The sequence below is a fragment of the Colias croceus genome, chromosome 9 (genome assembly GCF_905220415.1).
Source record: "Colias croceus chromosome 9, ilColCroc2.1".
In the NCBI taxonomy this organism is placed as follows: Eukaryota; Metazoa; Arthropoda; class Insecta; order Lepidoptera; family Pieridae; genus Colias; species Colias croceus.
Genome location: NC_059545.1, coordinates 3,768,435 through 3,782,786, shown reverse-complemented (window position 1 = coordinate 3,782,786; position 14,352 = coordinate 3,768,435). Strand labels below are relative to the sequence as shown.

At 34.4% G+C, this 14,352-nt stretch overlaps 1 protein-coding gene and 1 long non-coding RNA gene across 2 annotated transcripts; both read left to right on the top strand.

The window, feature by feature from the left end:
- The first annotated feature begins 3,253 nt into the window (after positions 1–3,253).
- On the top strand, positions 3,254–7,462 carry LOC123694543. The gene is made up of 2 exons (XM_045640007.1): positions 3,254–6,762; positions 7,454–7,462. The coding sequence occupies exons 1-2, from the start codon at positions 3,415–3,417 to the stop codon at positions 7,460–7,462; spliced, it is 3,357 nt and encodes a 1,118-aa protein (XP_045495963.1). The 5' UTR covers positions 3,254–3,414.
- A 1,337-nt stretch (positions 7,463–8,799) lies between these two features.
- LOC123694669 lies at positions 8,800–10,808 on the top strand. The gene is made up of 3 exons (XR_006751828.1): positions 8,800–9,401; positions 9,985–10,104; positions 10,678–10,808. It is a non-coding gene; the product is annotated as an uncharacterized LOC123694669 (long non-coding RNA).
- Positions 10,809–14,352: the final 3,544 nt, after the last annotated feature.

Here is a 14,352-nt window from a genome sequence, read left to right as displayed (position 1 = left end):
AGGACTAGTACTTAGTAGGATAGGATAGGAAGTAGGATTTTGGTTTTAGGTAAAATCAATTATTACAAACTGTGACAATGACAATTTAAAAGCCTTTCAAATCTTTCATGTAGTCTAGTCAAAGGCCTTTGATCTCAGCTTGATTATTCTTGAAAATCAATAGAAATTATGCTAACGTACATTAGGCAACTACCTACTTCACATAGATATATGCAGTCGATTAGTAATTGTTAGGATCGTCAATACCTAATAAGAATCTATTAGAATGTTCCATAGTCCCAGCTCAATACAAAAGCGTATTATCACAGTACGATGACACAAAACATAAATCAAATAGCCATGACATACTGACGCGTTATGTCGCATCACACTGACGTATCAGCAGACGCAGCCTGTTAGCATAAGCTTAGGATTGTAGTCAGTGACAGTAACAGCTATTCACAAACAATTTACACAAATATTACTTGATTGTATTTCATTTTACATTTCAATGGTACATTTTGGCGACATGGGCTTATAGTTCGAATAAAATATAATCGAATTGAGATACTTATTTTTGAAAAGCATGTAGAAAACATTAATTTCTCAGTACTTACATAATATACTGAGAAAGCATGTGCCTCAGGAATTTATAATGTTGACTTGCATTGTTAAAACTTTTGGGTGAAGTTATGGAATTTACATTATTATTTTATGTATAGGTAATATATATTTATTGTATGTAGTGTTTACCTGATGATATATATGATTAAATTTAAGTAAAGAAAAAATGATCGCGAACATTATTTTTGAAATTGACTAGCAGTTACTATTAATTATTAAAATATCTTATATGATTCGCTGTTCAATCTCCCTGGTTTCAAGAATGTAATATCATATCAATTTTTCCATAATGAAAACGATCAAACAAAATTTCACAGTAAATTTCCATCGCCAAATGAATTAGCAAATATGTAATTATTAATATTCATTCCACACATTCTGAAACCATGTCTATATAAAGCGACTCTCAAATAAATGAGTAAACATGTACAATGTTTAATATAATCTTTATGCCGAGTAATAAAGTAAATAAAATACCACTGCGAGTGTACATTGCGTTCCTCTAGTGCAATACTAAGAGAAATTGCACTGGAAAAGTAAAACGCTGCTCCATATACAAAGCAAAAAGCAGACGACGCAAAGGAGCATTTGTTGGTGGGTACAATTACTCGGAAATAAATCTAAGTGGTGGCATCTTACATTTCGAAGCTTGCCGTTTGGAGGCCGCCCGCGTCGCACTAAATGCTTCCAGTAGTTTATTGAGGGACGTGATACGAATTGAAGCCTTCTAGAAAATTCTCTCAACAATTAACGTTCCGTTGTTCGCTTGTAAAGTCAAATGCTAATGTAATTGGAGCCGCAATGAAATTATTACGCGTTATCTCGTTTCTTCTTTGTTGTGCTGTTTATTTGTTTAAAACGTTAAAATATCTATTGAAAATAAAGATGATGAATGGGTTTTGATACGAATAAACGAATTTCAATAAACAAGATTACTGGTCTCTACATCATTTAATCTCAATAACCTACCAGTTAAAAAAACAATATCTAATGATAATTATTAGGAAGCGTCAACATGATGCAATGTAATATTCACACACTTCGTAAAACATATTTCTTACTAGGTTTCCGCCCGCGGCTTCGCCCGCGCAGTCAAAAAAAAACCCGCATAGTTCCCGTTTCCGTAGGATTTCCGGGATTGCGTCATTTTTCCGGGATAAAAAGTAGCCTATGTCCTTTCTCGGGTATCAAAATATCTCCATACCAAATTTCATGAAAATTGGTTCAGTAGTTTAGGCGTCATTGAGTTACAGCAGACGGACAGAGTTACTTTCGCATTTATAATATTAGTATGGATTAAAATTGCTTGCATTGCATTGACATTTTCATTTCGTTACTTAATAAATAAAATTTAATGTCATCGCCTACAGAATGATCTTTAATTAAATTTTTTTGAGTTCAATATTAATATCAAAGCGCGAATTATTTACATTGCGAACTTCAGTAAAATTTTATCCAATCTAAGGTGACATGTCTGATGTATATTAAAAATTCCTTTCAACATTTGCGAGTAAAGGTATAATACAATTTTCTAGCAGTGCCAGGGCATTATAGATACGTGTTTATTACATACTAGAGGGCCGCCCCGGCTTCGCCCGTGGTACATATTTCGCAATAGAAGGTAGCCTATGTCCTTTCTCGGGTATCAAAATATCTCCATACCAAATTTCATGCAAATTGGTTCGGTAGTTTAGGCGTGATTGAGTAACAGACAGACAGACAGAGTTACTTTCGCATTTATAATATAAGTATGGATTTGAATATCTGTGATCTTGAAGATTACTAAGATATGAGGCATAATAATATTATTAATAATAATAATAATAAAGGCGTAGGGATGTGACGACCCCATCGCCCCCGGTTGGCATATCTACAATAGATATCCCAACCGTGCAGTCAGTCACCCCGCAGGGCACCTTGTGGCGAGGTGTTGGGGAGTAGCGACCCCGCGGGAACCGAGCGCTCCCGGGGGAGGTCCCTGTCCTCACCTCTGGGCTGTCCCGGTGGCAGTTCGGAGTGAACAATGACGAGGTTCAGGATCCCCCACCTCTGGCTTGCCTTTGTTGGCCGTCCAGAGTGGAGCCGCTAGAGCTATATGCTCGGGGGTGGAAGTGTCTAATGGCGTAATAGCGGGGAAACCCGCTCCGGGCCCGCGGGCCCGCGATGGTGAAACCGGTGCCGCACCTCTCTACACCCCCAGCCGTTCAGCTGATGTTGCCCCCTTGTTGCCATTATCGGTAACCTTTTTGGGAGCCCATCGACCGAACTGGCGAGTCACCGTCTGCCATAATTTTCAATTTTTAATATTGAAAAGGCAGACGTCCATAGCCCCCATAAACCCAATATACCAGTCCATCTAACACCCTCTTCCATAACCCAGTTTTATTCATTTCCATTTTTCTGCAATAGTCCTACATTGGCCGCGGACTGCCCAGGGCTGTATCTCTATAGTGCAGCCATGGGCAGGCTGCGGCTGGTGTCCCACAACACATTAAATTCTCTAAAGGGCCTCTGCGTGTTGGACCTGTGTCCCCACGTAAGCCTTCCAAAGGACCGGGTATCATCCTTACGGCGATACCCGTGTATTATGGAGAGAGACATAATAATAACCCCCCCACGGGACCACCTTGTCGTGGTGGGGGGGCTTACGAGAAGGCATGATCATTTAATTGATAGTCACTACCAACTTGACTATACCCTGTGAAAAAAAAAAAGCAGGTGAGACCCAAAATAGCCACAACATCTCGGCATTACCCTTCTCAACCAACGGTCCCAACTACCCATTTAACATTTGAGATTTTTGAATTTAATATGGAGACTAGATTATCTAAAAGAAAACGTATAGGGTCGCTGCCCGGGGGCGATCGCCGGGGCACACCTGGAGCTGACGCTGGGTGTTTCAGCATGCGAACCGTCAGCGGTGAGGAGCTGAGCAGGCGGGCTTCTACCGATAAAAATACTACAGCCGAACACTACGACGAAAATGACGCACCGACTGACAGAGCGAATACCCCAGAAGAACCATATAGCCCAAGCACAATATCATACACACCTTCCGCATCGTCGTCACCATCTACTACTAGTTTAAATCCTTGTTCCCCCACACCGACTTTGGATGTTGCGCGGGAGGCTAACGCCTTCTTACCTGCGTCCACCAAAGCTGGAAAACCAAGAGTGCGCATGCGATGGAGCAAAGATGTAAACATATTTATCATGCGCACTTACTACTATATAACTAAATTAGAAACAGATTTTACTATATATAGGAAACAACTTCATGAACTTTTCACACAAGAATACCCAGAAATAAACGTGTCAGAGCAGAGAATTTCTGATCAAAGGAGAACTATAGTAAGAAATAAACTACTGGACCAAGAGACGCTGAACCGATTAAAAGAAGAAGTACAAGAGAAACTACAAACAGAAATTCAAAACACAGAAACTAATGAACTGATCGCACCAATATATACCCCGACGGACAATATGATATTATCTAGTTACTCGCTATCTCAATCACCCACACAATCTTCACATATATTTACACAAACAGAAAGCACAACACTTACATTAGAAAACGACACCGTAATTCGAACAGATAACAATAATATGACAGAAAATGAACTCGTTCAAGATTTATACGACAAATTTAGAGAAGTACAAACGCAATATTCTGAAATAGACCCAACAGTAAGACCAAAACTGCCTAAACTAAGATATAGTCCTCAACTTGATCAACTTGTAAAAATATTTAACAGCCAGATACTGGGACAGTTTATTAATGATGAGTTACAACTAAAAGATATCCATACAATTATATATTGCACAGCTCTAGTAATATCAGAGAAACTAAACTATAAAATTATCAATAACCGCCAGGACCCCAAATCAAAAAATTATAGGAAACCTCCCTGGGAAATAAGACTAGAAAAGGATATTGAAAAGTTAAGAGCAGATTGTGGCCGCCTTACACAATATATAAATAATAATAGGTCTAAAAAATTAGTTAAAAAAGTAGAAGCTATATTTAAAACAAGACTCACACATACCAGACATGAAAACAATAATAAAAAACCAGAAGAATTCTTAGATACTCTTAAACAAAAGCTAGCACTTAAAGTTCATAGATTAAAAAGATATAAAAAAGCACAACAGAGAAAGAATGACAATAAGATGTTTGCAACAAATGAAAAACAATTTTATAGAAACTTGCAGAAGCCGAAAACAGGTATACACAGAGAAGATAATCAAAATATACCCACAGTACAACAGTTAGAAGATTTTTGGGCGGGTATTTGGGAGCAGCAAGTGGAACATAATGACAAAGCTGATTGGATAAGTGAAGAAACAGAAAAATGGAGTTCAATAGAAGATATGGAGTTTGTCGAAATTACTGAATCCGATATTAGAAACATAACAGCTAGATTACACAATTGGAAGTCACCCGGTGTAGATAGAATTCATAATTACTGGTATAAAAAACTTATCGTCTTGCACAAATCATTAGCTAAAAATTTAAGTGATATTATAAAAGGACATCAGAATATACCCGAATTTATTACAACTGGAATAACATATATGCTCCCGAAAACAGACTATTCCCCGTTACCTTCTCAGTACAGACCTATCACCTGCTTGCCAACAATTTATAAAATATTGACATCAGCTATTACAGTAAAAATTAATTCGCATATCGAACGCTACAACATTATAGCAGAAGAGCAAAAGGGCTGTAGGCGGGGTCACATGGGATGTAAGGAACAGCTTATTATAGATTCTACAATTCATAAACATGCAACCACAAAAAATAGAAACTTACACTGTACATATATCGATTATAAAAAAGCTTTTGACAGTATTCCGCACACCTGGTTAATACAAATACTAAAAATATATAAAGTAAACTCAAAACTGGTAGATTTCTTACAGAACATAATGACACAATGGAAGACCACACTTCATCTCAGCACACATCACGTTAATATTTCCACTAGAGAAATATTTATTAGAAAAGGTATATACCAAGGTGATTCCTTGAGTCCCATGTGGTTCGGCCTAGCTTTAAGTCCGTTATCACATCTACTACAAAATTCTAAAGCTGGTTATTACTTCAAACGAAACGTAGAAGAAACTGTTATATCGCATCTTATATACATGGACGACATTAAACTTTATGCAAAATCCGACAGAGATATGAAAAAGCTTGTAGATATTACGGCTCGATTTAGTAAAGATATTAAAATGGAATTCGGTTTAGATAAGTGTAAGACATTACATATAATAAAAGGTAAAGTCCGCCCTGGAGACTATGAAATTGAAAACGGAGAAACAATAGCAGCAATTGAACCCACTGACCTCTATAAATATTTAGGATATAAGCAATTAAAAGGACTAGACCACTCAACTATTAAAAAGACTTTAATTACAGAATATAAAAAGAGATTAAGTTTACTTTGTAAAACACAACTTTCAGGCAAGGCTTTAATAAAATCCATTAACACGTACGCAATACCGATATTGACTTATTCATTTGGAATAATTAAGTGGAGTAAAACTAATATAGAAACAATAGAACGTAATACGCGAACGATACTCACAAAATATAACAACTTACATCCTAAATCTGCAATAGAAAGGCTTACTATCAAAAGAGAACATGGAGGCAGGGGCTTAATAGATATTCGACATCTCTGGAAGAAACAAATATCCAAACTAAAAATATTTTTCCAATCTAAATCCCGCACCAGTAGCATACACCAGACCATTCTCCAACACGATCATAAATACACACCACTTAACTTAATTGAAAACACAGATATACCAAATATAGATGCAGATCCTACTAAACGAAAAATCGAAGATTGGCGAAAAAAAGTCTTACATGGGCGACACCCTCATGACCTGACACAACCACACATAGATACAATAGCATCAAATAAATGGCTTAAAATAGGTAATCTTTTCCCGGAAACCGAAGGATTCATGATAGCAATTCAGGACCAGATAATCAACACAAGAAATTACCGAAAATATATCATCAAAGACCCTACAATAGCAAATGATAAATGCCGCAAATGCAACACTCAATCAGAAACCATACAGCACATTACGGGAGCATGCACAACACTAACACAAACAGACTACACTCACAGACATAATCAGGTAAGCAATATCATTCATCAAAAACTTGCAATCAAACACAAACTCATACACAACACAAACACGCCATACTACAAATACACACCAGAAACTGTCTTAGAAAACGATCATTATAAACTATATTACGACCGCGCCATACTTACAGATAGGACAATTCATTTTAACAGACCGGATATAACTTTACAAGACAAAAGAAATAAAACAACTTACCTCATCGATATAGCAGTTCCAAATACGCATAATATACAAAAAACAATATCTGAAAAAATTAATAAATATAATGATCTAAAAGAAGAAGTAGTACGAATTTGGAGACAAGATAAAGTATACATTGTACCAATAGTTCTTTCTACTACCGGTGTTATTCCCAAACATTTAAAACAAAGTCTAAAACAAATTCATCTAGAAGAAACCGTATTTATTCAACTACAAAAAGCAGTCATACTTAACACATGCAGAATAGTAAGAAGATTCCTCCAAATAGAAGAAAATGACAATACTTGACAGACAGACAGACACATATAAATAAATTACAAATGCTGCATTTACTTGGTTTCCGCCCGTAAATGTGGCTGCTACCAGCATTTATGCTGAGATATAAATACGCAAAAAAAAATAATAATAATAATAAATCCTTTATTTGCATTTAAACATGGTATTTTATGGTGTTATAACTTACAATATAATGTTACAGCATGTTTAGCCGTTATTTAACAGCGTGCAAAATTATTTTATTACATAATATCTATATTCAAAGTATCCAATTAATTTGTCATTCATTCACATTATTCATTATACAATAAAAAATTATTATGTATAAAATGTTTTATCTTTCTCATTTATCGGTTAATTTCATTACAATGAACTTTAAAGCCCGCGTCAAGTAAATGTTAAGAGAGGTTATTGAGATTGAATCCTATGATATATAAAAGAGCTAGATACGTTACCCGCTCTCTATTTTGGCAAGAAAAAACTCAGCTAATTGCCCGAGTTTCACTTAGTCACGCACCATTCAGCGTCGTGGCTGGACGTTCTTTTTATATTTTAATCGGCAGTTGTTATTACGAAGTACATGAGTGAGACATGTATTATGTCTCGTGCGTGAGAGTGAAAGAGAGAACAACTGTATTGGTGATAATGCGTTAGTAAGTAGGTATGTATTATTTACGCTGTTTTTTAGTGCAATGATGTTGGCGTATGCCGCGTCTACTAGTATAATAGGTCATTGATTGAATCGAAACATTTTCAGTTTAAATAACCTCTTATAAATTTTAAATTATTTGTAAAAATAGCAATGAATTGAAGATATTCTAAATATAACTCAGACGAATATTTCTATTTCCACATAAAAGTTGAGAAACATCTCGATCAAACAAATCTATAAGATCTCTATAAGTTCGCAAGCTACGACGCAGTAGGTATTACAAGCAGACCCACAATAACCCATAATACCATCTGTGATCTATCGGCCCCTTTTTCGTTTATTTTGAGTCCTTATCGCTGTTAAATGAATTCGGGATTTATACACCTACACATTAATTACTGTTACTGATGCAGCATGTTTCTCAAAACATATAGTGATATAATACTATTATAAGACCAAAGATCCCTTTAAATCCTCTGTTACCTTCATACGGTGATACAGTGACCCTATACGCTTAACATGTACAATTTCCTAAAACAAGCAAGATAACAATGGCGAGCCTACGGTAGCCGCATAGTATAAAGAAAGAAGTAAGTTATCGAACAAAGGTATCGTTCCTGTACGTGTATACTGTATGTACATAGTATAAGAAAGGTAAGTAAGTTGTCTTCGAACAAAGGTACATCGCGCCGTTTGTATGCACGCAAAGCGCTTGGCCACGCCCCCGTTCATGTACGTACATACGCACACAACGCCGCTCGGTTCTTACTTTGGGACCTGGTCTCATGTGGGCCATTGTTGAGCGGTCGGTAATTGTTTATACAATTATTTGAAATATCAATGTGACAAGTGACAACCCTGCGCCTTGCGAGTTTAGGTACCGTTCGCTCCTTAAGGTGAAATGAGACCCAAAACAGACGTTTTGAGCTCACGAAGAATTAATTTTTTTCTTCAAAAACTACCAATTTGATTTTTTTTATTTATGGATTTATTTAATTGAAGAGTTTGTCTAGTGACGTGCGGGAACCGAAACACGATTGAAAAAATTTGCCTCGATAGAAAAACGTTGTGAAGTTTCCTAAAAATTAAACGGTCAATCAATTTCATTTGGACAATGGTAAAGTAATATCAATGAAACTTTATCCACATCCATTTCCATTCAATTCTTGAGAGACGTGCGGGATTAGATTTTACATTTAATACATCAGTAATTTAAAAAAAATATATTTATAAATTATGAGCACAAAATTGCGCGTAGGCCGGTCGCTTCCGCCGTTCCGCCTCCTGTTAGTCGACGCTAACGCGTCTTAGAGAGCAGTCCTGTACAACTTTTTCGCGCGGTGCCGTTGTCTACTCGCATACGTGATTTAGTGTTAGTGATACTAAAGTTTTTCATAAACATGGTGAATTTTGGTGGCCAAAACATTGATGGTGAGAACATTAGGAAGAAAATGTTGCGAAAGCAGATAAAAAAACTACAGTTATTGAACCCAAATAGGTAAGTTTGATGTTTATCATGCTTATTTATATTTATTATGTCTTTCGGCCGCTACAAGTCTAAAGATTTCAACTTCCAATATATTGATTACTAGGTATATTTACAAGTCTAATTTGAGAAACGCATAAATCAAAATTTGAAAGTTATTTTTACTTGTAATAATTAGTAATAAATATTATTTTAATTTTTTGGAGTATTATATGTTTACTAAGTCTGAATTGAGCAACGCACAAATCAAGATTTTATAATTTTATGCACTCCGTCTTTATTTTTATTTATAACTAGAGGTCCGCCCCGGCTTCGCCCGTGGTACATATTTCGCAATAAAAGGTAGCCTATGTCCTTTCTCGGGTATCAAAATATCTCCATACCAAATTTCATGCAAATTGGTTCAGTAGTTTAGGCGTGATTGAGTAACAGACAGACAGACAGACAGAGTTACTTTCGCATTTATAATATTAGTATGGAAGTATGGATTTTATTATTGGTATAGAATAGATAAGTAATGTTTTAGTTTTTTTTTGAGATTTCATCTTCCAATAAATATACTACTGATTTGTGTATGTATGTTTATTTCTAACAGCGAAGCGCGACCACGAAAAATCCGATGAGCAGCCTGCAAGCCAGGACGCAATAAAAGACAAACCATGATTACCAGAAACTGATGTGGATCTTCAGACAGTTTCATATAGTACTTTTTTGTGTAAGTTTATCTTATGTTATTTATTTATAAGTCATAAGATTGAAGATAGTAAAATATTTCAGACTAGTGTAAGTTATCACTGACTGGTTACCACTTACCAAAATTTGTTTTTATGCATATTATGCATAAGCATAATTACTTGTAAATTTTATATAAAAAAATATTTGAAAAATTTGTATGACGATGCCGACAGTCGACTTTTTTTACGAGCTCGGACAATAGAGCGATAAATGAACGGACACAGCTGCGAAATTTTACTAATTTTTATAAAAGCACTTGTTATACTAATTGCGGTCAACCGTAAAATTTTGCAAACAAAAGAACGATTTTCTCAGAAAGTTTGCTGTGTATGACGCCGACAATCGAGTTTATTACGGGCTAGGATAATAAAGCGACAAAGGAACGTACACAGCTGCGCAATTTTTTCTAGTTTTGTGATGAAAGTATCTTTATAATAATCGTGGTATTATAATTGGTTTATCAATGAATTTTTCTATAAATCTTTTTTTGTTATACAGAATTTTCGTTTCATTCATTCTCTCCTATTATAACTTATTGTGGTTGTTTCAGCAGCACAATGTACAAGGACAGCTCAAAATGACGAGCAAGAAACATATTTATTTTCGGAACAAGGTGAAGAAGAAAAAATGAAAGTCGTATCAAGAAGATAAACATTGGAACAATAAAATAGTACCAAAACCAGCATTGGAAAATATCTGTTATGTTATGTTATATTATATATCAAATGTCAAAATTCTATCTTATTATCTATACTAATATTATAAATCTAAAGAGTTTGTTTGTTTGTTTGAACGCGCTAATCTCGGGAACTACTGGTCCGATTTGAAAAATTCTTTCGGTGTTAGATAGCCCATTTATCGAGGAAGGCTATAGGCTATATATCATCACGCTAAGACCAACAGGAACGGAGCAATGCGGGTGAAACCGCGGGGAACAGCTAGTATATCATATATCTGATATTAAATATATCAAAATGTCGGATATATTTATTAAAAAAAATCAAAATTGTAAATAATATTTTTTTGTTATTGATTTTTTCAATAAATATGATATATATTATGTAAAAAAAAACCAAACGTAAATAGCATAAGTCTATTATGTATTTTTATTATCATATTGTACGTAAAGTCCCCATGACGAAAAACTATAAAATATTTTGTTTACAAAGATGTTCAAATAACTTATTAATAGGTAGCGACAATTCTAACAATAACAAATCATTTCATCATAAAATAAATTAGTCGCAAGCTCACTTTTTGTAACCAGACTTGTACCAATTAAAAATCGACCTTCGTGCAAAGGAACAAAGGTCGTTTTTCTAGTCCGATGGGTCCGGCAACGAAAAGACGTTGCCGGATCGCTTTACTCGGCTTTAACCGCGCGAATATAAGAATTTAAGTAAAGTTCATTGAACCTCCGTTAGTTCCGTATGTTTCCGTCATCTATTCAGTTGTGTGGCATGGCGAGGGGATTTTCGTGAAGCGTCCCGCGCGCTCTTATGCTCCACCCAGGGGGCGTAGCCCAAAAGGTGCAAAAACACGATTGTATTTCGTCTTAAGGCCGGGAATTGGCCTACTTCTCTCATTATACTATGGTACCCGTGGATACGCAGGGTAAAGTAGGGACCATGACGTAATTACTCGAATGTAACCGCAGAGCCGTAATGGTACACACAATTAACTCCACTAGGAGCAAGCGCAAACGAAACGTTTACTTCAGGTGTATTTTGAAATGTTTAAATCGCTCAGCATTCTGGTAGGTGTATTTCTTGTATTAGTTGGGTAGTTTTAGAGAAGTGGGAAGCACGATATCGATACAACTGATAAAATGTTTAAAACGCTTTACATTCGATTGATATGCGTGTTTCTTGTATAAGTTCGCAGCGCATGGTCATCAATGAATAGGTATTATGAAATGTTTAAAACACTTCAGTTCAACATTCAACGGATCTTTCTTGTATCAAAAACGATTAAGATAGAGACTCAAAGATAAGGTTATGGTGATTATAACTAAGTATTACTAACAATTAATATCATAGATATTATTAATAACATTATGTTAAAATTAAAACCAACTTCAAGTAGTCTTATAACGTATGCTTGTAAATGTAAAACATTATTGTAATCGTTGGTAATATAATATTAGTACTGTTAAAAAAATAAAAATATACTAGGTAATAAGAATAAGCATTTAAAGTTTAAACTCTGAATGTTAATCAAAGGTTTTTCAGCGTTTTAATTTTAAAACAATATAGCATTAGCCCGCAAGCGTTAAAATGAATACAAAAGAAAATCTGATATAAAATAATACAAAGATTTTAATTGAGACGCGTGAAAATTAATTGAATAATTGATATTGAAACCATTGTTTAAGTTCTTTAAAGAAAATTAACGAATATAATAATATGAGTGATTTAAAATAACGTTATTTTACTTATAGGACAGTAAGTGTCTGACTCGGTGTGGCCCGGGTTATCGGAATTTAAAAGAATATTTATTTTTCATACTTGAAATTTTAATTATTTTTATGGAGAAAATTTCCATTTGTTGATACAGTCCATTTCATGAATAAACAAGTTTTAACAAACATTATTGGCTTGTCTTTAAATGTGTCAGAAAAACGAAAAAATAATAATTGGCTTTTTATATGTAAAAAAAGTCACGCGCGAAACGTAACATTTTTATATTTCTTCGAAAGCTGAAGAATTAATTTACAAACAAAAATAATATAAGTACATTATATAAACCCGCATAGTTCCCGTTCCCGTTGGATTTCCGGGATAAAACCAATGTGTATTAATCCAAGTTACGTAGTTAGTTACCTAGTTATTTATATGTGTGTTTAATTTCATTGTAATCGGTTCAGTAGTATTTGCGTGAAAGAGTAGCAAACACACACATACACATCCTCACGAACTTTCGCATTTGTAATATTAGTAGGATAGGATAGGATTACAAACAAAATATATCATCGTTTATTCTGCTACGAGTAAAAACGTCATTATAAATAAAACTTTTATGCATCCATCGTTACGCAAACCGTAGTCCCTAATTCCCAAACAAGAACGGCAAATTGTTCAAATTTATAATTAAATGCGTTGGACGTTAATTAGCAGAAATAAATTGACAATGTTTACCTCCAGTGGTCAGTTTGTGTATTCAAGTGTACTGTTAATGAGACCGCCCAGAAGTTTTAGTATTCGCGCTACGTTTGCGAATTTAATTCGGACTTTATGAAAAGTATCTGTGCTATTTTATGTGCTTGTAAATGATGTGCAAACACCGTTTGTTACAACGTTCTAGAGTTGTATTTGTTTGATAAGGTTTATAATATTTTTTTTAAAGATGAAATTTGTAATCATTGTACATCGTACCTAATATAAAACTAATTTTCAGTTAATTGACTAGGTAGGTAGTACGGCAGGTACATGAACATATTTATTTCTTGTCATGTAAATAAATTTTACAATACACACATAACTTCTTCCATGAAATTAATATACAGCTTTCGTTCAAATGCAATAAGCTAACTCGTGCATCGTAAACAGTCATGTTAAAAGTGACAATTTTGCAACATTACAACTACACATTGACCGATTCATACATTCTATTCATACAATTATTCAAAAATAAAATTAGAACTGCGGAAACAATAAACAAAACCCTTCAACTTTGTAACGGTGCAAATTTTAAGATCACAATCGATGAATATTAATGCGTGGTGAATTTATTTAAGCGGTCCTTTAAGTTTCAAACGTAAACAATTTAAAAGCATTTCAATGAATAGTTTATGAGTTTCAGTAGTCGCTTTTAACGTGCAATTAAGAAAGTACAAGTTAACAATATATTTGCTACGTCATAACTTTCTTATAGTATCTTTGTGAAGCGTTCTGCTTGGTGTTAATTCTGGTGTTTAAAGTTTAGTACATTATAATGGTCAGCTATTTTATATAATGACTTAATTTGTGCATTTACTTGACATTAATAAACAGCATTTAAAGTACTTATTACAGTTTTTAAATATAGTGTAATAGTAACATAAACTGCATGGCTTTATTACAAAAAGGAAGCTTTATTACAAAATTCAACATGATTTATTAGTATTAGTTAGCTATTTGATATTGTCACAAAAGCCATCCAAGCCACCAAAATTAATTTGCTATTTATTATCTTCACTAATTTTAATATAATAACTTTTCATATGAGTTCATTAATAATTTATTCATAT